Source organism: Ascidia mentula, chromosome 4 (genome assembly GCF_947561715.1).
Source record: "Ascidia mentula chromosome 4, kaAscMent1.1, whole genome shotgun sequence".
Taxonomy (NCBI): domain Eukaryota; kingdom Metazoa; phylum Chordata; class Ascidiacea; order Phlebobranchia; family Ascidiidae; genus Ascidia; species Ascidia mentula.
Window position 1 is genome coordinate 13,582,579 of NC_138569.1, and position 24,477 is coordinate 13,607,055.

General features: G+C 41.1%; 1 protein-coding gene across 1 annotated transcript; it reads left to right on the forward strand.

The window, feature by feature from the left end:
• Nucleotides 1-18,124: 18,124 nt before the first annotated feature.
• Nucleotides 18,125-23,557, forward strand: LOC145896997 (signal recognition particle receptor subunit alpha-like). Its single transcript, XM_082985143.1, has 14 exons — nt 18,125-18,828; nt 19,349-19,432; nt 19,722-19,882; nt 19,941-20,107; nt 20,218-20,329; nt 20,427-20,580; nt 20,660-20,757; nt 20,896-21,005; nt 21,368-21,454; nt 21,539-21,711; nt 21,953-22,166; nt 22,394-22,519; nt 22,588-22,724; nt 22,908-23,557. Exons 1-14 carry the CDS (start codon nt 18,706-18,708, stop codon nt 23,031-23,033), a joined length of 1,872 nt encoding a protein of 623 aa, XP_082841269.1. The 5' UTR covers nt 18,125-18,705; the 3' UTR covers nt 23,034-23,557.
• The last annotated feature ends 920 nt before the right edge of the window (nt 23,558-24,477 follow it).

Sequence of the window (24,477 nt, forward strand, 5' to 3'; positions counted from 1 at the left end):
GACGTCACAAGCAAACTACTTATCGAATCGAAATTTGGAGCGATCGAAAGACATGTCCTTTGTGACAAAGCGTACCAAATTTCAGCTTGCAGCAGCCTTCACTTTTGAGTTGGGACCCCATCAAAGACCCCCGGTTATTTCGCTCGTATACACGCAAAAAGGCCGAAACCGACCATGTGTACTTTTAGCACCACATATTCGATGGGTCGTAGCGTGGAAAGTAGAGACCCCATAGGGTCGGTTGATGCATCGTGTGGAAGGTCTATCTTTCTACTTTACCGTCCACCGAAATTCAAGTACCTACTGTGTTTGTGCGACACCTAGTGTCGTTTAGAACAAGGACGATTTACGAAACATTGTGACGTCACAAGCAAACTACTTATCGAATCGAAATTTGGAGCGATCGAAAGACATGTCCTTTGTGACAAAGCGTACCAAATTTCAGCTTGCAGCAGCCTTCACTTTTGAGTTGGGACCCCATCAAAGACCCCCGGTTATTTCGCTCGTATACACGCAAAAAGGCCGAAACCGACCATGTGTACTTTTAGCACCACATATTCGATGGGTCGTAGCGTGGAAAGTAGAGACCCCATAGGGTCGGTTGATGCATCGTGTGGAAGGTCTATCTATCTACTTTACCGTCCACCGAAATTCAAGTACCTACTGTGTTTGTGCGACACCTAGTGTCGTTTAGAACAAGGACGATTTACGAAACATTGTGACGTCACAAGCAAACTACTTATCGAATCGAAATTTGGAGCGATCGAAAGACATGTCCTTTGTGACAAAGCGTACCAAATTTCAGCTTGCAGCAGCCTTCACTTTTGAGTTGGGACCCCATCAAAGACCCCCAGTTATTTCGCTCGTATACACGCAAAAAGGCCGAAACCGACCATGTGTACTTTTAGCACCACATATTCGATGGGTCGTAGCGTGGAAAGTAGAGACCCCATAGGGTCGGTTGATGCATCGTGTGGAAGGTCTATCTATCTACTTTACCGTCCACCGAAATTCAAGTACCTACTGTGTTTGTGCGACACCTAGTGTCGTTTAGAACAAGGACGATTTACGAAACATTGTGACGTCACAAGCAAACTACTTATCGAATCGAAATTTGGAGCGATCGAAAGACATGTCCTTTGTGACAAAGCGTACCAAATTTCAGCTTGCAGCAGCCTTCACTTTTGAGTTGGGACCCCATCAAAGACCCCCAGTTATTTCGCTCGTATACACGCAAAAAGGCCGAAACCGACCATGTGTACTTTTAGCACCACATATTCGATGGGTCGTAGCGTGGAAAGTAGAGACCCCATAGGGTCGGTTGATGCATCGTGTGGAAGGTCTATCTTTCTACTTTACCGTCCACCGAAATTCAAGTACCTACTGTGTTTGTGCGACACCTAGTGTCGTTTAGAACAAGGACGATTTACGAAACATTGTGACGTCACAAGCAAACTACTTATCGAATCGAAATTTGGAGCGATCGAAAGACATGTCCTTTGTGACAAAGCGTACCAAATTTCAGCTTGCAGCAGCCTTCACTTTTGAGTTGGGACCCCATCAAAGACCCCCGGTTATTTCGCTCGTATACACGCAAAAAGGCCGAAACCGACCATGTGTACTTTTAGCACCACATATTCGATGGGTCGTAGCGTGGAAAGTAGAGACCCCATAGGGTCGGTTGATGCATCGTGTGGAAGGTCTATCTATCTACTTTACCGTCCACCGAAATTCAAGTACCTACTGTGTTTGTGCGACACCTAGTGTCGTTTAGAACAAGGACGATTTACGAAACATTGTGACGTCACAAGCAAACTACTTATCGAATCGAAATTTGGAGCGATCGAAAGACATGTCCTTTGTGACAAAGCGTACCAAATTTCAGCTTGCAGCAGCCTTCACTTTTGAGTTGGGACCCCATCAAAGACCCCCAGTTATTTCGCTCGTATACACGCAAAAAGGCCGAAACCGACCATGTGTACTTTTAGCACCACATATTCGATGGGTCGTAGCGTGGAAAGTAGAGACCCCATAGGGTCGGTTGATGCATCGTGTGGAAGGTCTATCTTTCTACTTTACCGTCCACCGAAATTCAAGTACCTACTGTGTTTGTGCGACACCTAGTGTCGTTTAGAACAAGGACGATTTACGAAACATTGTGACGTCACAAGCAAACTACTTATCGAATCGAAATTTGGAGCGATCGAAAGACATGTCCTTTGTGAAAAAGCGTACCAAATTTCAGCTTGCAGCAGCCTTTACTTTTGAGTTGGGAGCCCATCAAAGACCCCCAGCTAATTCGCTCGTATACACGCAAAAAGGCCGAAACCGACCATGTGTACTTTCAGCACCACATATTCGATGGGTCGTAGCGTGGAAAGTAGAGACCCCATTGGGTCGGTTGATGCATCGTGTGGAAGGTCTATCTTTCTCCTTTACCGTCCACCGAAATTCAAGTACCTACTGTGTTTGTGCGACACCTAGTAGCGTTTAGAACAAGGACGATTTGCGCAACGAAACCCCGGCACTCTTTGCATTGTTGCACACAAATATGCTCTGTTACGCAGAAGTTCGAGAAGGGCATTTCCCGATAAAGACAATTGCTTGCATAGAAATACAGTGATGGGGCTTCGCAATTAGTTGTTTTTTGGCAACGCCTTTTGGCTTTGTTTTGCGCGACATCTACTGGCTTAGGATTTACACTAAATTTTGAAAATACCTTGCATCGCAGAAAATCATTTTTGTTGACTAATTTTCGGTTTTACATCGGCGACATCTCCTGTGTAAATACCCTTCATCTCATACTAATCACGATATATATTTTTTGAAATGCTTGACTTCGATTTTATTTATTTTTTACGATTTTTTTTCTGCCTGCATATCTTCTTGGTCAATTGCCGTTGCCTGCTGCTTCATTTTTTCCGTCTTTTTCTTGCACCTAAAGCAATGTAATACGTAAATGTTTGACGAAAAAAAAACTAGTTTAAGTATTTATGTTTCTTTCTGTAAGGATGAGTTTAATGTTGCTCCATAGAGCAAATGTGATATAGAATCACACTTGGTAACGTGGGTTCGATGCGATGGCACGAATTAAATCAGCGAAGTAAAGAGATTTGTCCCTTTTTCGTCGCCAAAGCCACTCATCAATGTACGAAGGAATGAAGTCCCGATAAGCTCCATTCATTCGCTTGAATTTTCTTTTGCAGTCGCACCACAGGCTTTCAATATCATTAGTATGAACCCCGTCAGGCGCCACAAACAAATACGAGTGGTTCACCGTGCGATGTACTTATTGCTGAGGCAAGTCTGCAAGATAAAACTTAGTGTAAGTGCATTGAACAAGAGGTCTTCTTTTTGTAACATACGAGATATGTTGTTGTAGGCAGCCCACTGGTCATACCTAATTTCGGTGCCAGCCGCTATTTTCCTGGTAATTACGTCTTCAAGGGTAGCCCGGTCGCGTTGAGCCACCAACTCAATGAAACAGTTCCTGACAGGAGAAACATTTAAAGCAAAGAAGGGTGAATGTATGGTAGTCTTACTTGGTTGTCAGATCTACCCCCCCAAAAACCCATTGCTTCCTGACAGGTCGCGCTTGGGCGTTCGAACCTGCTTTTCTTCTGGCCACCAGACTTTCGTCTATAGCAACGATGTGGCCCGGCCCTCAATCACATTTGGTTGCCGTAGCAGGTCTTCCGTACAAATCTGTTTGTGTGTTAATACCACAGTATAACTGCCAGCAGCCATGTCACAATTCCATTGTCAATGTTACCTCGCGAATAAAGTTGCACCAGTCAATGCACACTTTATTTGAAATCGAAGCCTCTTTCATGATCACGTCTTGAGGTACTTCTAACGTCCAAAAGTACATTATGATAATAACCTGATTAATGGATAGGTGGCTCTTTTCAAGAAATGAGCCCTTTCTTATAGAACTTGTTCGTCGACAGTCCTTTGAAATAGTTTAGGTTAAAAATAAATTTTTACTCATTGCCTAGGAAGAACACTACCATAATCCTAAAACACATCTTACCCTGACTGGACACCTCCAAATTCGTCTGTCATTGCAACGCTCCCACTGAACTTCCCGCATTTGTGAATGACATTGCGGGCATGTAGCCTCGGTGGATAAAATTCCCTGCTCTCTACAAAATAAAATTCCCTTTTCCAAATCATGCAAAACCCCTAATCGAGCAAGCTCGCGTAGATTTACATCTAACAACGCATTTTGGTTGTTTGTCAAAGGGGGGTGGAGAGAGGGTTACCAAAATTGGGTTATATTATTCTTGACGTCGGCCAGGACGCTTTCGAGAGAGGGGTTTTCCTTGTGACGTTGGATAGCAAGTCTTAAAGCAATAGAGGATTTAAATGATCGGATGAGGTGATTAGGGATGTATTTCAGAGGGCGCTGGTCGTGTTTGATGCGGTTTCTTGTCTTCCAAATTATGTGGGTTAAAGAGGTTTTCAGTAGAGCGGATAGGGTCGACGAGTAGGGGGTATCGTGTTGGGGTAGTTTCGGGAAATACAGATGGCCAGTGTTTCGATCTGGAAGGTCTTATCAGTGCAGCTGGTGTGACTATCAGACGACTTTGCTGACCAAACGGCCAAGCAAAGACTTCCACTTTGTGGTGATCACCGTCATCAACATATTCGGTCAGCAAATTCGTCTGATAGTCACACGAACTGCACTGATGAGACCTGTTTGTAGCTTACACGGAAAATATATTGTTTATATATTAGTCGTACGTGCTGATGTTGTGTAGATCAACCCTTTGTAATTATGCAATGTAAGCGTGGAGTCGCTGTTCGTACACTTCAACACGACATGATGAAGGCTAAAGACCCTAAGGTGAACCTCACATTAGTTTATCGTCCGTCAAGGCAAATATGCCTCGAGTCAGCAGACCCGGCTCCCTTGTACTTTATCCAGAAAAAAAATTCTCAGTTGTCCCTTCTTTTTAAGCCTTGTGAATCCAAACAGTATAGTGCTATAGAGCTAGCATTGCATGAGTCTCGTATACAATTAAATCAGAATAGAATATATTGAATGAATTAATGACCAAACGCTAGACCGAAACGCAGGCAGGCTAGACGAAACAATTTACGCTATCACATGAACTGTAGAAGGCGCCTTTTTCTAGGTTTGATGATAGTAAATGAGCCTCCAGCAAAGGTTATTAGTAACAAGGAAAGATAACATTTACTCATTCCAAAACCAATGTCAAAGATGGTGGGAGTGCCGTAATCCTTTGTGGGGATAATTTCTTTTTCTCCAGTGGAGAAAGCGCTTTAGGCAAATTGCTTTTTTTTCATGATTTTTCGCCTGTATGTTTTTCTACAGTCCCTGATTTTGCATCGTAAGTATTGTGCAGGTGATGTGTTCAAACATGGGTAATACAAGTCCAATGGATTCCATTTTAAATAGACATTGAGGACGATTTTCCCAAAAGCAAAATATTCTGTTCTACATACCCACACTGTGAGGAAGGTCATGCTTTCAGATCAAGGCTAAGGAAACATGAGTGCAATACCCCCAACAACGAATCGAACCGAAAAATGTACAGTACAATGTCTTCAGGGAGATGTTGGTCGGTGTAAAGGGTTACGAAGAATTGGTGGATGTGTGATAAAATTTCTTTGAGGGTTGAGAGGGGGTATCCATGGTGGCCTGGTAAATCTACAATTGGGGGATGCATGCGTACTGGTAGAAGTTGGCTCCAGCTGCAGGTGTAAATGACCGGTTGCAGGACATTACGGTTGGATTCACTCATTAATGTATCGCTGCCGTCTGTCTGGGAATCCCAACCCTGAAGTTTGGGCCAAAAACCCCTAACCCTCGTTTTTTTCGCCCTAACCCTGTTATTTTGTTTGAAAATCATAACCCTAATGTGTTATTTTCAGTTGAAAGTCCTAATCATAATCATTTTACAACCGTAACGAAGCTTTGGATTGTGCAACATCAGGCAGAGACTTTTCTACTTTATGGTGACTGTCGTCAGTCACCTGCAGCACTGATGGCATAATAGGTTGAAACAATGTCGTCTCGCAATTGATGTCATCGCACTTGTTCTTCGGTCACGGCCCGTCTTACTCTCGTATTGAACGCTGCGGTACAAGAAATGCAATATCAAGGAAATTATCAGGCGGGGATGCTAGGACACAACACATCTCGACGATCAGATAAGCCGTTTGTCAAAAGATCTTTATCCACGTGACCAACCTCAAATCTTCGCGCTATCGTACAATGGACGCACCACCGCATGGGTTGGGTTAAACGAAACAACAACTCTGTCAGAATGAATTGGTATTCAATACACAATTGTAAAGAGTTTACCCTTTCAATGAAAACATATTGTAAGCGATTTAATCCCATCGTGTTGTTTTTGACATTTCTCTGTTCGATTGAAGTGAGATGTGAGAGCAACGACCCGTCATCACTGCTGGTGGTGGCTGACGACGATCACTACACAGTAGAAAGTCTCTGTCTGACTGGGCAAGACGGCCGTCATTCATCAGTTGCACAGGCACAAATACATTAGAGTTACGTTTGCAAAAAGGTTATAGTGAGTGGTTTCAATCGAAAACAAATCATTAGGGTAAATATTGTCAAATAGTGGGTTTAACCAAAAACCAGGGTTAGGATTGAAAAAACCTAGGGTTGTGTTACAAACACCCGCTCCACCACCTCGGCACGGCAAGAGAATGACAACATACAAAATAACAACAGGTAAGTGAGGAAATGGCTTAATTGAGGTTGATATCTTAATTGCTACTGCTCATAGAAATTACAGGTCTTCGGTTTTAAGAGGTGAATGCTAAAGAACCACCTTACAGCTGGATCAGCATTTGTGATCCTCAATATAATTTTGTAACAAAGAAATATGCGCGAATGTAGACGGTACAAATTGTGCACAATTTAGTGCAGTATTTAAACTCAAATATTTGTTTGTTAACAACAAACGTTTTAGCATAGATTTCTATGTTTCATCAGCTTATGTGAAGCTCACACAGCCACACATGACAAATTAGCTGTGGGGTGGATCTATATTATGTACCGTTTTAAGATGGTCAATTGAAGCAATATTCCTTTCATTTAAAAAAGGTGCCATTCGTAGCAACCGTTACAACGCATATGAGCATTTCTAATAAAAAAGGTTTTGTTTACGGGGAATGCCCACCCTGTATTCCTCCGTCACAAACAAAGGCGGCACGTAACTAATTTTAAAAAACATAAAAATGTTACAGGGGCTGCATCTAAATATTGAATCACAGAAGTAGAAGTTCATTCGTAAGTTTAAGTTAGACCCCCATTTTGATCACGAGCGTATTAGGTGGGGTTGATAAACAATGTAAACAGTGAAACAATGTTGGATAAAAATAAACAATGTTTGATAAATCGTTCTCGTTTTAGGCGACACTAGGTGTCGCACAAACACGGTAGGTACTTGAATTTTGGTGGACGGTAAAGTAGAAAGATAGACCTTCCACACGATGCATCAACCGACCCTATGGGGTCTCTACTTTCCACGCTACGACCCATCGAATATGTGGTGCTAAAAGTACACATGGTCGGTTTCGGCCTTTTTGCGTGTATACGAGCGAAATAACTGGGGGTCTTTGATGGGGTCCCAACTCAAAAGTGAAGGCTGCTGCAAGCTGAAATTTGGTACGCTTTGTCACAAAGGACATGTCTTTCGATCGCTCCAAATTTCGATTCGATAAGTAGTTTGCTTGTGACGTCACAATGTTTCGTAAATCGTCCTTGTTCTAAACGACACTAGGTGTCGCACAAACGCAGTAGGTACTTGAATTTCGGTGGACGGTAAAGTAGAAGGTTAGACCTTCCACACGATGCATCAACCGACCCTATGGGGTCTCTACTTTCCACGCTACGACCCATCGAATATGTGGTGCTAAAAGTACACATGGTCGGTTTCGGCCTTTTTGCGTGTATACGAGCGAATTAGCTGGGGGTCTTTGATGGGGTTCCAACTCAAAAGTAAAGGCTGCTGCAAGCTGAAATTTGGTACGCTATTTCACAAAGGACATGTCTTTCGATCGCTCCAAATTTCGATTCGATAAGTAGTTTGCTTGTGACGTCACAATGTTTCGTATATCGTCCTTGTTCTAAACGACACTAGGTGTCGCACAAACACGGTAGGTACTTGAATTTTGGTGGACGGTAAAGTAGAAAGATAGACCTTCCACACGATGCATCAACCGACCCTATGGGGTCTCTACTTTCCACGCTACGACCCATCGAATATGTGGTGCTAAAAGTACACATGGTCGGTTTCGGCCTTTTTGCGTGTATACGAGCGATTATTTTATTCGAGGCACCAATAGTCCCCACGAATATCGGACGATACGAAAAAAAATACAACAGTAATAAAAGGTTTCAGGTACGTGATAAAGAAATGTCGAGCATTAACAATAACAGGCGATAGAAACAACAAGTACAGGTGTGTAATAAAGAAATATCGTTAACGGACGTTAACAAAAAAATAATCAACACAAAGAGTGCATGTACGTAGCAACGAAAAGTCGAACATTAACAGAAGATAACAATAACACAACAATATACAAAAAACAAGAAAGAAAAGGGGTATCGATCATTAAGGAAATTCGCAATGACACAACAAATACGGGTACACAAAAAAAATTGACGGGTACTGACATAAGGTGGTCAAATGGCTCTTACAATAAGGTCCGCAAGTGGGCGCTAAGGCAAGATTTTGTCCATTTTGCCGGGAGAGTAGTTTTCATGTAGGTACAATTTACAATATATACAATATACAATACAAAAGAACAGGGAGGTGTAATTTTGGGGTGTCATCCGGGAGAGGGCGGTAGAGCACGGTTTTTGCGATTCATTGGTTGGGTATGGCGTTAACAACATCAGCCAAGACTTCCTCGAGAAAAGGGTTGCCCCTGTTCCGTTGGATAGCTAGCTTAAAGTGTACAGAGGTTTTGAAGGATGATACCAAATGCCGGGAAATGTCGTTGATGGGTCGTATGTCGTGTTTAATTCTGTTCCGTGTTTTCCAAATAGTGTGTGTAAGTGAGGTGTTAAGGAATGCTGCTAATGTTTTTGTGTATGGTGTTGTGTTATGAAGTTGTGGAAAGACGATGTGTAAAGGTGTATCAAATAGAGAAGAGTTTGAGTTAGTTAAAGTTCGGAAAATATTTTTAATTTGGGTGAGAAGAGGTTGAATAGAGCGACAGTTGTGAAAAAGGTGAGAGAAAGTTTCTAATGAGGAATTACAAAGGTAGCAGTGGGGTTCTTGATCCAGGGCAAGATAGGTTCGTTGGCATTTTAGCGGAAGAATTTTAAGGGTAAGGCGATAATTAAAAGTTTTAAGGTAGTTGGGGAAGATAGGGTGGTGGATTTGGGACCAGTCGTTGAAATGATGGGGTGTGGTGGATTCGTCCACGATACGGTGATAGAGGGGCTTTAGTTTATGGGTCATGAGTTCAGTTTCGGTAAGGTTTAAAGATTTGAGGAGGTTTAGAATATATAGATAGTGGGGAGAAGGTGTTGTTGCGTGTGGTAGGTAATTCCTAGTACGAAGGTTGAAAAGTTTGCTGAGGGGGAGTCCAAGATTATATTCTATGAAGGAAAGTTGCGGAGTAGTTGGGGAATCCAAAAGGCGGTGATTGTAATATTGTTTGATAGAATAGAGAAGTGATAGGTCAGCGTAGAGGGGAATGTTTGCCGCGCCGTAACCACCATGGTTACGACGGGCTGCCAGGATATTAATTGACAAGGTTGGATTATTTGGGCCGACGACGAACTTTACCACAATGCCGTCGATCCGTTCTCGTTGCTGGGGTGGTAAGGGGTAAGTTTTAGCAAGGTATGAAATTTGGGGTAAAAGTATAGTTTTTGAGAGGATGCATTTAGAGTCAAAAGTAAGAAAAGGGTTGCTCATAGATCTGGCGCGGGATTGTAAAGAGGTGATTGCTTTGTGCCATGTCGCGGTGATGTCTGATGGTGCGCCTATTGGGGTATTTAACGGGCTTATCGATTTAGGGTTCCACTTTATATTACACAAGGTTGGGTCGTCAAGGGGAGGTCGAAGGATGGCAATCGCTTCGGTTTTGGTGGGGTTGAGTTTTAAACCAGAAAATTTAGCAAAATTGTCAATGAGACCGAGGGCTTTGGTGAGGGAGTGCCGATGAGCCACCACTAGGGTGACGTCATCGGCGTAAGCGATTGCCTTGGGTGTGTTGCGGCATGGCACCGGGGTTGAAGTGATAGCAGGGTTGTTTTGAAGGGCAACGAGAAGCGGATCTAGGGCAATCAGGAAGAGGTTCAGACTAAGGGGGTCACCTTGTCTGATACCTCTCCTGATCGGAAAGTCCGTTGTGGCAAAGCCGTTTACGAAGGCCCGGGAGTTGGCGCTAGAGTGAAGGGCAGAAAGGTAATTAGTAAAGCAAGTGGGAAAGCGTTTAAGATTTAACTGAAGAAGTAGCCAGGAGAATGAAACAGAATCGAAGGCTTTTTGAAAATCTAGGGAAATGAAGAAAGTGTCCGAATTGATGGAGGATGCGTGGTGGTGAAGATCGCGTAAGAGTGAAGTTGCGTCGGATGTGGATGAACCGGGGGTAGCGAATTGGTTTGAAGAGAGAATTTTGGGAATAAAGGGTTTGAGTCTTAGGTTCAAAAGTTTGTGGAGAATTTTAAGATCAGTATTTAACAGAGAAATGGGTCTATAGTTATTAAGGAGAGTGGGGTCATTTTTCTTGAAAATTAGGGTCAGATGGCCAAGGTTAAATTCTGTTGGGGTGTAGGAATTGAAATATGCGTAGTTGAGAGCTTGGGTGAGGTCGGCCCCGATGAGGTCCCAGTACAGCGAGTAAAACTCGCTGCTGAGACCGTCGGGGCCGGGGGTTTTGCCTGAAGGAAAAAGGGAAAGTGTTTTTCTTACTTCGTGCAGTGTGATGGGATTCGATAAGGTTGTAAGGAATTGATCTGGTATTACTTTTAAAGGGGTTTTAACAAATAAATTAGAAGGGTCGGGTACTGGAAGGTGTTGATCGGAATAAAGAGTTTCAAAAAATTGCCGGGTGTGGGAAAGAAATTCCTTGGGGGTAGAAAGAGGGAGGCCATGAGTGTCTTGAAGTTCTAGTATAGGACTGTGAAGGCGTGAGGGGAGCAATTGGGAGTAAAGGAGTTTATCAGTTATATTCTTAAAGTGGGTGTCGGAGGAAAGAGATTTTAGAATTAAAGAACGGGATTTAGAAAGGTAAAGAGAGTTTAGGTTTTTTTTGATAGATTGGAAAATACGGAAGTTATCGGGAGAGGGATTGTCGTTGAGAATTTGACGGGCGGTGTCGAGTTGTTGCTGTAAGGTGTAGGTTTGGTCGCGGGATTCTTGAGCCAGGCGTTTGGAGTGGGATTTTATCAATTGTTTAAATTTAAATTTAAGAGTTATCCAAAAGTCCATGGGGTTAGAGTGGAAAGGAGCGAGAGTTTGCCAAAGAGGGTAATAGCGGTGAAAATCGAGGCGAAAAAGAGGGTCGTTAAGGGTTTTAGTGTTGTTCTTCCAGGTACCTCGTCCCCTGGGTGGGGCAGAGATAAGGTTGACGGAAACCGAAACTGAATCATGATCCGAAAAAGGGCATGGGATGAATAAATGTTTGTTGGGAATTAACGAAGAGGAAAGATAAATTCTATCAATTCTGGACTGTGTATTTAGGGCACGACGGGAAAATTGGCGGAGGTTTGGATGAAGCAGCCGAAATGAATCCTGTAGGTTAAAAGTTGTTAATAATTTTATAAGGTTGTAGCTGGGCTGTCGATTGGGTACTGGGGGGTGTTTGTCCAAGGTAGGGTCAGTTACACAGTTAAAGTCACCAGTGAAAACAATGGGATGGGTAGAAGAAATGTAGGGGTAGAGAGAATCGAAGAATTTATTATTGAGTATGTAGTGATTTGTGCCAGAGGGTGCGTATATATTAACTAAGTGAAAGGTGTGGGTCAGGGTTGAAATGTCGGCCGCAATGATGCGACCGTCAGAGTCAGAAACGGAGTTAAGAATTCGAAGATTGTAGGAGTTTAGAAGAACTGCGACACCCCCGCAGGCTGGGCCTTTTAGAGGTGTCGAGTTTAAGAGGATGGGGCCAGAAGTCCATTCGGACTTCCACAGGGATTCGGTTTGGGGGGTAGAATGAGTTTCTTGAAGGCAAAAAATGTCAAAGTTTAAAGAGGAAAGGTACCGGAACAGGGCTTTTCTCTTGGGGGCTTGGCCAAGGCCGTTAACATTAAGGGTACATATCTTTAAATACGACGCCATTATAAAATTAACACAAAGTGGGTGCAACAGAAAGTAAACAAAAACGGGACAAAATTAATGGGGTTGTGGTTGTTTAAAAACACGATGCATTAAAATCATCTGGTATCACTGCTTTACAGTTACACACTAGTTTCTCTCCCGGCGCAAGGTTGTAGCATGATCCACAAGTACACGCTATTAAAAGTCGCTGGCATTTGATGTTTAAACAGCGTGAAGGGCTGAGGTAAGCCTCTTCTGAGGCCCAATTGCCACATCTGCACTTAAGGTGCAAGTTGTTACATAGGCATTTAATACTCTCGCCTGTTGTGTATGCTGTACTGCAGCAGGGTGTCTTCTTCGACTTTGGGGTGGTTGGGCTCTTCTTCCGTTTGCGGGAGCGAGCTTCCGTGAATCCTTCGTTGGGGTTTGACTTGGGGGTGGATGTTGCTGATGGAGGTGGTTGCACGCTGTTGGTTTGGGTTGGGGCGGTGTTAGCCAACACTGGCTTCGGCAAGCTGTGAAGCACCGCCTCTGGTGTCTTCAGTTGGCCTTGCACCGTTGTAGCGCTAGAGGGTTGCGCCTCTGATGGCTTCTTGCCGCTTTTGGTGACGTCATCCGTCACAGTCGGTGGCTCAGAGTCACCGACTTCAGCGGTCACTTCTTTGTATTGACCAGGTGTGACGTCAGTCACCACAGTTGCCGGAGGGGCGTCAGCGATATCAGCTGTCACCTTACAATTAACACCTGACTTAATGTTATCAATTGCCGTGTCTGGCACATGCAGGTGCACAGGTGGCACGACTTCAGCTGATACTTTTTCGATGGGGTCTGGGGCAACATCACCCGCCAGACTTGACGTTGTGGCGTTGTGCGCTTTCGCCTCTGGCGCCTTCTTATCTTTGCTCTCCGTGGGGAGGGGCGCGTCGGCTTGTACGTTCTGCGCGTTATCGTCGGTGTTGCCACCTTTTGCAGCTGCGGCCCGTTTACGGTCTTCTACGTGCTTCGCGAAGCTGGGGCAATCGCTTTTCGTGTGGCCCATTTCAGCGCAAAATTCACATTTCCTGGGCTGACCGTTATATTTAATTTCAACAAATGTTCTACCGAGGCGTAGACGCTCGGGAATCGGATTCTCCTTTAACACTGAGGCCTTCATGACAATAACTCGTCTGCCTCCATATAGACCGAAGTCATCAAAAAGCTTCCATCCGCGAAGTGTCGGGGCGTATTTCGAAAAATATGCAAGTAGAGATTGCATCGTGGCGCGCGGGGGGACCCTCGTTAAAAAAACCCGTTCCTCGTCCTCGCAGTGCGCGGTTGCGTAAACCGGTTTGCCACTTGCTCTTAACGTCATGGCTAAACTTCGGGCTTTCTCCATAGTCGGGCAAAAAAATTTGACTCTGCCATTAGGGAATTGAAAAATACCTTCTAGGGTATTTCGCCAGCGAACATTCAATTGGCGTAATAGTAGGTGTATTTCTGGACGTTTCAGGCCCGGATTAAAGCGGGCGTCCACTTCAAGATTCTCGTCTGTATCGAACGGATCAGTTCCTGGCACAGAAAGAGCCGCCACACTTGGCCCGGCTACAGCTCTGGCAAAATCCATCTCGCAACAAAATTGTGTGTCAAATAAACAAAACACACGCTGGCCACTTGCCGCTCACCACTACTACAAAGCAATATAGTAGCCCTAAAAAGGGCCGGGCTAACTAAACAAGTGACCTCAAGCCTCCTCTGCACTTTCATATAACGGTTAGCAATTCTCGTCTCGAAAGGAGTTCCAAATAATATGGTAAAGTCCTTTGATCACTGTCCTTCACCAACCAGAATATTAATAAACAGAAACGACTCGTAGAACAGAGTATACCTCGGAAAAGGTAATCTTTAGTAAAAGGCGAAAGATTTATGCGTGTGAGAAGAAACCAGAGTGTATACGAGCGAAATAACTGGGGGTCTTTGATGGGGTCCCAACTCAAAAGTGAAGGCTGCTGCAAGCTGAAATTTGGTACGCTTTGTCACAAAGGACATGTCTTTCGATCGCTCCCAATTTCGATTCGATAAGTAGTTTGCTTGTGACGTCACAATGTTTCGTAAATCGTCCTTGTTCTAAACGACACTAGGTGTCGCACAAACACAGTAGGTACTTGAATTTCGGTGGACGGTAAAGTAGAAAGATAGACCTTCCACACGATGCATCAACCGACCCTATGGGGTCTCTACTTTCCACGCTACGACCCATCGAATATGTGGTGCTAAAAGTACACATGGTCGGTTTCGGCCTTTTTGCGTGTATACGAGCGAAATAACTGGGGGTCTTTGATGGGGTCCCAACTCAAAAGTGAAGGCTGCTGCAAGCTGAAATTTGGTACGCTTTTTCACAAAGGACATGTCTTTCGATCGCTCCCAATTTCGATTCGATAAGTAGTTTGCTTGTGACGTCACAATGTTTCGTAAATCGTCCTTGTTCTAAACGACACTAGGTGTCGCACAAACACAGTAGGTACTTGAATTTCGGTGGACGGTAAAGTAGAAAGATAGACCTTCCACACGATGCATCAACCGACCCTATGGGGTCTCTACTTTCCACGCTACGACCCATCGAATATGTGGTGCTAAAAGTACACATGGTCGGTTTCGGCCTTTTTGCGTGTATACGAGCGAAATAACTGGGGGTCTTTGATGGGGTCCCAACTCAAAAGTGAAGGCTGCTGCAAGCTGAAATTTGGTACGCTTTGTCACAAAGGACATGTCTTTCGATCGCTCCGAATTTCGATTCGATAAGTAGTTTGCTTGTGACGTCACAATGTTTCGTAAATCGTCCTTGTTCTAAACGACACTAGGTGTCGCACAAACACAGTAGGTACTTGAATTTCGGTGGACGGTAAAGTAGAAAGATAGACCTTCCACACGATGCATCAACCGACCCTATGGGGTCTCTACTTTCCACGCTACGACCCATCGAATATGTGGTGCTAAAAGTACACATGGTCGGTTTCGGCCTTTTTGCGTGTATACGAGCGAAATAACTGGGGGTCTTTGATGGGGTCCCAACTCAAAAGTGAAGGCTGCTGCAAGCTGAAATTTGGTACGCTTTGTCACAAAGGACATGTCTTTCGATCGATGCAAGTTTCGATTCGATTGGTTGTTTGCTTGTGACGTCACAATGTTTCGTAAATCGTCCTTGTTCTAAACGACACTAGGTGTCGCACAAACACAGTAGGTACTTGAATTTCGGTGGACGGTAAAGTAGAAGGTTAGACCTTCCACACGATGCATCAACCGACCCTATGGGGTCTCTACTTTCCACGCTACGACCCATCGAATATGTGGTGCTAAAAGTACACATGGTCGGTTTCGGCCTTTTTGCGTGTATACGAGCGAATTAGCTGGGGGTCTTTGATGGGGTTCCAACTCAAAAGTAAAGGCTGCTGCAAGCTGAAATTTGGTACGCTATTTCACAAAGGACATGTCTTTCGATCGCTCCAAATTTCGATTCGATAAGTAGTTTGCTTGTGACGTCACAATGTTTCGTATATCGTCCTTGTTCTAAACGACACTAGGTGTCGCACAAACACGGTAGGTACTTGAATTTTGGTGGACGGTAAAGTAGAAGGTTAGACCTTCCACACGATGCATCAACCGACCCTATGGGGTCTCTACTTTCCACGCTACGACCCATCGAATATGTGGTGCTAAAAGTACACATGGTCGGTTTCGGCCTTTTTGCGTGTATACGAGCGAAATAACTGGGGGTCTTTGATGGGGTCCCAACTCAAAAGTGAAGGCTGCTGCAAGCTGAAATTTGGTACGCTTTGTCACAAAGGACATGTCTTTCGATCTCTCCCAATTTCGATTCGATAAGTAGTTTGCTTGTGACGTCACAATGTTTCGTAAATCGTCCTTGTTCTAAACGACACTAGGTGTCGCACAATCGAAATATGTCTTTAAACCTAACTTTGGTGTAAAGTATGGGATCAGACCTTTCTGATGATGCCACAATGGACACTATTGGACCAGTGGTTTTTGCTCTATGAGCCTGACAATTTGTCGTGGTAAAAATAGTACATGTTGTTTGTTGTGTTTTTTCGTAATAACCACGGTCTACGTTGGCGTGTTTGCTGAAGAAGGCATTTAACAAATCAGTAATAGTCACACAACGCAAGCAGGTTACTTGTGAGAGTTTTAAATTTTCATCAAACAACATTTTTGTTTTGTGGGTGTTGTACCTTAGGGAGTATGCCATTGCAGTTCGTTGACGGGCGTAGCGCGTATAGAGAGGAAAACTTCGAAGTGTTGTAAATTTCGTTACGTCATAGGTGATGACGTCATTTTTGGCATGGTAACTCGTAAGGTGTCATTTAACATTCGTGTGAAGTTTCAGGTTTGTAGTGCTAGGGATAGCTGAGATATTAGGTGTGGTGCTAAAAGTACACCAGACCCAAAAAGTCAACTGCTGTTACATGATAACGTAGAAGTTTTAGATGGGTTACCCGGCCATCTTACGAGAAAGCGGCATGCTTTTTTAGGCAAACTTTATTTTAGACGTTTCTCAACGTTTCGGCTGTTATGCAGCAGCCTCATCAGGAGGTAAGAAATGTAAGTTAAGCAATGTGGACAAAGTTTAGGCACATAAACAAAAAAAACGATATCGTGTTTTCACTTCTTCTTTTCTTTTATAGCGTTTTTTATTTGTTTATTGTCCACATTGCTTAACTTACATTTCTTACCTCCTGGTGAAAACCAGAGGGATGTTAGTTGACAAAAAAAGAATCGCCAGTTGACAAAAGTTTGAACGCGGGTTACTCGGCCGCCCTACGATGTAGCGATTTACTTTTTCGACACAAAAATAGATCACAGGCTAAACTTTGCAACAAAAGAAAAATAAAAAAAAATTACATTCATATTCGAATATGAAATGTTTGCTATGTCATAACCATAAGTAAACATCAATTCCCGCTGAATTCCTTAGGTGCAGGTATTCTTTGGCGTCCATACTATATTTGAAAAAGTGCGCGTTTTTTCTCACAAACAAGTTTAATATTTTTAGATAGTATGGACACCAAAGAATATCTGTCCTCAAGGATTTCAGCGGGAATCGACATAGCAAACATATTCATATTCGAATATGAATGTAATTTTTTTTTAATTTTTCTTTTGTTGCAAAGTTCAGCCTGTGATCTATTTTTGTGTGGAAAAAGTAAGTCGCTGGCTTACAAGATGGCAGAGTTACACACGGCCAACGTTTTGTTAAGTGGGAATTTTTTCTGTTACCTTTCGCGGGGAGCGCAAAGCATTGGAAAATATGGGGTGTATGGTTAATATTCTTCGAATTTGAGAAGGTGCGCGTTTTTTCTCGCGAACAAGTTTAATATTTTTGGATAGTATGGATGCCAAAGAATATCTGCGCTTTAGGATTTCAGCGGGAATTGATGTTTACTTATGGTTATGACATAGCAAACATTTCATATTTGAATTTAAATTTTTCTTTTGTTGCAAAGTTCCGTCTGTGATCTATTTTTGTGTGAAAAAAGTAAGTCGCTACCTCGTAAGGGGGCGGAAACTTTTGTCAACTGGCGTTTTTTTTTGTCAACTAACATCCATCTAGTTGATGAAAGCTGCTGCATAACAGCCGCAACGTTGAGGCCAGTGGCCGTTTGGTCAGCAAAGTTGTCTGATAGTCACACCAGCTGCACTGATGAGACCTCTTAGGGTCGAAACAGTGGCCATCTGTCTGCAGCTTATACACAATTCATATTATTGGCTCCACATTGCTTGTCTAAAATAAAAAAAAACTTTGCCAGAAGGGCAGTTTTCAGCGGCAGTTATGAAGACGATATGCATATATGTGTTGAGCATTTACGTCCATGAAAGCTTAGGCAGAGTTTAACCTAAGACTTTTTATCACCAAGAGCCCTTTGTGAACTCAAAAAGTAACCATTAAACCTATTCATATTTTTTTAGCTGCTACAAAATGTAGTTGGACCACACTGGTTTATAGCATAAATAAACAGCAAATGCTTTAGTCCAGTGGTTATCAAACTTGGGACTATTGTCCAGTAGTCATTTTTAACATGATAATCCTGAATCCTACAAACCAAGTATACACCTTCCAATCTAGATCAAGTATTTTCAAGTTTGTAGAATTGCAAAGATTGTTGTTTTGTTTTTTCCTGCATTGTTTTATTTTCATGGTGAAAAAACCTTTGGTGATTAAACAATCAATGTAAGTTTTTCAAATACTTGCAGTATGTGGTAACCACAAGCTGTTTCAAAAGTATTTGGGCTACTACTGATATAAGTTTCAGAACCACTGCTTTAAACAATAAAAATAAGCCTTGGAAAATAAAGCTATTGATTGTTGGCATTTCAGGCAAAAAATTGTTGCAAAGAAGTTAAGAAATAAACCTTTTAGGAATCTGTTAAAAAAAAGATGTTGGATTTCTTTACAATTTTTAGCAAAGGAGGTTTTGTTTTGTGGTGTTACACCTTTCAAGGTGTAAAAACCAATTTTACAGAACCAATCAACGCACTTATCAAAAGTGTTATATTGCAGGTAATAATCTGTTTGCCGTATTAGTTCTTATGTGTTTGGCATCCCTTTTTGTATGCTACATTGTTGCTATTTTATTTGCCTGATTGGAAAAAAATTTGCTCCTGGCAATAAAAGCAGAAAAAAGCACTACATATATATATACAAAAAACAATATATAGTCTTTTGATGTCCAACCTGCATATAGCCAAATTATTGGATTTATGCAGCCCTATACTGATTTTATGCATACAAATTCAAGTCTTATTGACAAGTGCTTGTTATATCATGCTGTCATTATGACATCCTAGTTAAGGAGAAATTGTAAATGTTTACGTTTGCCGGATGCGAATCTGAAAAAATATTTTTTTTTCCAAACAAAAAATGTGTCAGTTTTAGGCCAAATATTATTGGTTTTTGTAATGCATTTTGACTGGACACCACTGGTAGACTGCACAATCAACAATTGCCCAAAAAAAATTTACACAACTTTACAATCTTTGAACATTAACAACCTTCATAGAAATACGTTTGAAAAATACAGGAAAGAAGTGGCTCCGCCAACTTTGTTCATGGAGCTGTGCAGATGAAGTATAAATTGGACAATGAATTTGAACTTATATTTGTGGTTTGTTAAATTTCATTTTTGTTAAATTAAAAAACTTTAAAAAACTGTTTCCCTTCTGCCTGCTCAGTCCTTTATTACCCTGACGCTTTTCTTGCATGCACTCATTATAGTACTGATGATGAACGCAGTTAGTGTTCGAAACGTTTACTATTTCTAATGTATAACAGCATTTTAGCTTTGGCTTTCATCTTCAAAGTTAAAAAACTTTATATTCACATTTTATAAAGTATGGATTCTATTTTACTGTAACTTTTACTGGTTGAATATTAATTCAATATTCTAACATTAGGTTGGTTACCAAACCATTCTAACTTTGTCATATGTGGACAAGCTCATTGATGATGTCCAGAAACTCTTTCGTGACAAATATCGACAAAAATTACAAGATGGAACTTTGTGTTTGCTTAAAACTAATTTTAGTTATGGATCGGATTTTATCACACTACTCAAGTAAGACGCACAATCAATAATTTGTTAATTTCTTTCAGAAATCAAAATTATCTTTTAGACAAGCAGAACAAATGCAAATCCAGGCCAAAGTTATGAAAACTTATCAAGAATCAGAGAAGTCCAAAAAGACTGTCAAGGCGCTGAAAGTTGAGAAAAACAAAAAGGAAGTGCCTTCTCCAAAAAAACCTTCAAAGCAAACTAAACCAGCTAGTAACGGGACTCCTGGTAAGAACGTCATTATTACAATCTATCTGTTACTTTAATATTTTAATATTTCAAGTAGTAAAACTTACAAAATGGTTTAAATATGCTTCTAATATGGTGTTATGTTTTAGTGGAGCCTGTTGAATCATCTCCAAAACCAAGTAAGCCACAGGAGCAAAATGATGTTGCAAACAAGCGGGAACTTTTTATACAAAAGCAGCTGCAAGCTCGAAACAAAACTGAGTAAATACGAAATATGTTTGTTTCATTATCTGTTTTTTGTAAAGCGAATAAAAGACAACCACAGCTGTACCGTGACATAGTAATTTTTTTGTCACAGAAAGAAAAAGAAGAATCCTGGGGACAAATCAAAGAATGCTAGGGTTTGGGATAATGGTGGCAGTGTTAAGGATGTTCCTTCACTTGATTACAGCTCTCCAAAACCTGAAATGAATGGAGATGAACAAGAAACAGATATTATCACTGAAACTGAAGTACGGTTTTTGCGAAAAGTTGACAAATATGTTCATAAGTTTCAATAACTTTTTGGTTGTGTATATGTGTGTGTTATAGCAATCTTGGGTGCACAAATCAAGTTCTATTCGAGATTTAGAAGTTGAGGAGATTGATGCAACTGAAATCCCAGAGGCAGTGAACGTGAAAAATGACAAGTAATGATATTTTTTGTTTACAGTATTCGCCACTGTTAAGACAACAAAGGAAAAAAATTAAAATTACCATTACGTTTTTAAATAGAACCTGTTGTTTTATGCTACAATAGAGCATATGTTCGTTTTCCTTATGCACAGGAAACCATCAGCTGGCTTATTTGGGATGTTCAGAAGTTTGGTTGGATCGAAAGCACTCACTAAGGAAGCATTGCAACCTGTTTTAGACACAATGAGTGATCATTTAATTGGTATAAACGTTGTATATTTGGTTATCCATTGAAATCTAAACCATAAACAAATCTGCCTTTTTATAAACACTGGTAATAAATAGCTTGAATATAACTTGCACATTTTGTAAAATATTTGGCTTAGCAAAAACCGACATTTTGGTACTGTTTAATCAGAATTGCTCTTCTGGCACTTAGTTTCTAAAGTTTCAATTCTGATTAATTAGTATGCCTGGCAACAAAAATAGCAGTATATTTTGGTACTGTGTATTGACTTAAAGGCAGGGTTACCATTAGCATGGACACAAAAACTAAGCTCACTGCTAAATGCTAAAATTGGAAAAAATTACAAATAAGAAACTTAGTAAATCACTGTTTTGCAGGTAAAAATGTTGCTGCAGATATTGCATCAAAAATGTGTGAATCTGTTGCTACCAAACTTGAAGGAAAAGTTCTTGGTACTTTTAACAGTAAGTTAAAATTTTGACATTTAATTTTAGGTGTGTACATACTGTATTTCTGCTTGCACAACAAGTTTAAATTTGTATTTTCAGCAATTGCTTCAGCAGTAAAGCAGAGTTTAAATGAATCCCTGGTTCAGATTTTAACCCCGAAACGTAGGGTGGATATTCTAAGAGATGTTCTTGAGGCTCAAAGATCAGCTACACCTTATGTGATAACTTTCTGTGGCGTAAATGGTGTTGGAAAATCAACCAATCTGGCCAAGGTGGGATGCAAAAACTCTCAATGTATATTTATTACAAGCTACTAATAACTTGGTATTAGGAAAATATATTCTTTTTTATGATGTATAGGTTGCCACAGAATTTATGAAAATGTAAAAAAAATAACAATTTCGAACAATTTTTGTAACGCACATACATGTGTAAAACGTGTACAAAACCCGTTGCTATCATAACAATCCTAGTTTATAAAAAAAAACTTGATGCCGAGGTTTGTTTTGTTAGATTTGTTTTTGGTTGATGGAAAACGGTTTTCGGGTGATGATTGCTGCCTGCGATACTTTTCGAGCTGGAGCTGTCGAACAACTTCGTACTCATGTTGCTCGGCTTAACGCTCTCCACCCTCCATCTAAAAACAATGGTATTTCCCAAGTTCATCTTTATGAGAAGGGATATGGCAAAGATGCCGCTGGAATCGCTATGCAATCTATCAATGCTGGTAAGCTTTATCTGGACTTTCCAGACATTGTGTGACAACGATTTTTATTGGCGATTAAGGCAATGGCAGATTAACCCTTTTCCTTGTGTTATAAATCTTTTTTCAGTGCAAAGTTATAATTAGTATAAGTGGATTTCATATAAATTAAAGTTTTCTTATTTTAAATATACTGTGGACATTGGCTAATCAAAAATTATTCACCTATGAATAATATTCCACATTTTCAGCCCGAGAGCAGCGTTACGATGTAGTATTAGTTGACACTGCTGGAAGAATGCAAGACAATGAACCCTTGATGCGTGCGCTTGCAAAATTAATCAGTGTTAACAGTCCGGACCTTGTTTTATTTGTTGGTAAGTAATTGTAAAACGTTTTATGCATGGCAGGCATAGTGCGTAACTGTTCTGTATTCAAACTATAGGCGAAGCGCTGGTTGGTAATGAAGCAGTTGACCAATTGGTGAAGTTTAACCACGCTCTCGCCGATCATTCCAATTCTTCCCAACCAAGAATTATCGACGGAATCGTACTGACCAAATTTGACACTATCGATGATAAGGTGCGCAAGCGGGATTGGATCCGAACTTTAGGGGCTCTTGGGGAGGAATATTTCTAAAAAAACAGCTTTGAAATTTGCTAAAACATTCTTTAACAAAACCCTAATTTTAGTTTTAACTTTTTAAATATGGTGAAAATATTTTTAACCGCCAAAAACAGTTTTCAACTTATTTGAATCGTTTAGGTTGGAGCTGCAATTTCGATGACCTACATTACAGGACAGCCGATTGTTTTCGTTGGCACCGGACAGTCATATCCTGATTTACGCAGCCTAAACCCCAAGGCAGTTGTTCAATCTCTGCTTAAGTAATCGCCAACCCCAGAAACTGTTGTACAAAGTCCTTGCAAGTTTTATTTGCGGTGTTTTCGACGTTTGATCAACCGGTGTTTTGGGGAAAATTTTGTTCTGGGTTTTTCTGGTCCTGATTTACGAGTTTGTTCTTCAAGTTGCCACATTGCAACTTTACGTATGAAACTTAAAATCTCACAAATGGGCTGCAAGACATTTTGTTAGTACGTCCATTGTTTTATCATTACTTTTTTCGCGTTGATTCAGTGCAATAACATGGACTTTCTCTCCATGCATTGCTATAGTTGTTTCTTTCGACAAGTATAATATTAGAATGATGCAGTAACTATGGTCAACATGTTATTGGCGATGCGCGCAATTCGATTGAAAATCTGTCACTTTCAACCATTTCGTTGAGATTTCTTAATTACGAATGTTGGCTTCTAAACAAAATCCCTACTTTGTGTATGTTTGTTCATGCTGGACAAGCCAGTTTCCATAAAAGTGTGCGTAGTACCGCGTTTTGTAAAGACAATTGAGTTTAACTGTGTGTTTTATTTTAAGGAAAAAGTGTACAAACAACCTGTAGCAGTTCTTTGTTACAAAATGTAGAGAGTGCATTTCAGTGAGTTTAGAGTGAGTGAGTTATTAAAGAGTAGGTCGGTAAGTTGTTGTTCGGACTATGTGGAGAAAATGCGACACTTTCCGGTTATTTGTGGGTATTGTGATATCGTCCACTAACTTTCTTGAAAAACTTCGATCTTTATCGTTGACCAACAACGTGTCGGTTAATTTTTTAACAAATGAAAATCAATTTAACCTAATGCAGGCATATATTGAAAAGTTGGCAACCAAGGCACTTTAATTATTATGAACCATAAGAGGATTTATTACTTCTCTAAAAAAGGGGATTCAATGAACTGTTTTAATTAAACAAGACTGTGTTAAGGTATCGATTTGCTTTCTTCGTCACGCCGAAGTTGTACAGATGCTTTCTTGTATCTTCCTTACGTTATAGCGGTGTACGAGCTCAATAGTGTTGTTTATCCGCTCGCAGTAACTTTTTGAGAATTGCAAATGTTTCAGTTGCTTCCGTTTTAGAGAATTGTGAAAATAGTTTTTTTATCATTGAAAAAGAAAGTAAACTAAAACAGCAAACTTCAATTTAGTGTAAATGGAATGCTTCGATACACCTTTTTAAAGCTGGGGTGTGGAGGAGGAGCATATTGATAGGCCATTGTTGACTCATGTTCAGGGACAAAATCAACAGCAGCTGCACTGACGTGAAACCGGCATTTATAAAAACATATATATAAATGTAACATGAACCAACGCAAAAATGTTGGTGGTGAGAATAAATGTTTTGTGGTAATTCAACATCTTCGCCTACATTTAAGTAAAAGTACGATAAAATACGCGTTTATCATCAATTCTTTATTTTAGTAGATCTACTTGACAATATACT

What these genes read in the sequence shown, in the direction of transcription:
- LOC145896997 (XM_082985143.1), top strand. Translation starts at nt 18,706, where the DNA reads ATGTTGGATTTCTTTACAATTTTTAGCAAAGGAGGTTTTGTTTTGTGG. An exon ending in TCAAAAGTGTTATATTGCAG is followed by an intron (nt 18,829 to 19,348) that starts GTAATAATCTGT and finishes TGAAAAATACAG; the next exon opens with GAAAGAAGTGGCTCCGCCAA. An exon ending in AGTTCTTGGTACTTTTAACA is followed by an intron (nt 21,455 to 21,538) that starts GTAAGTTAAAAT and finishes TTGTATTTTCAG; the next exon opens with CAATTGCTTCAGCAGTAAAG.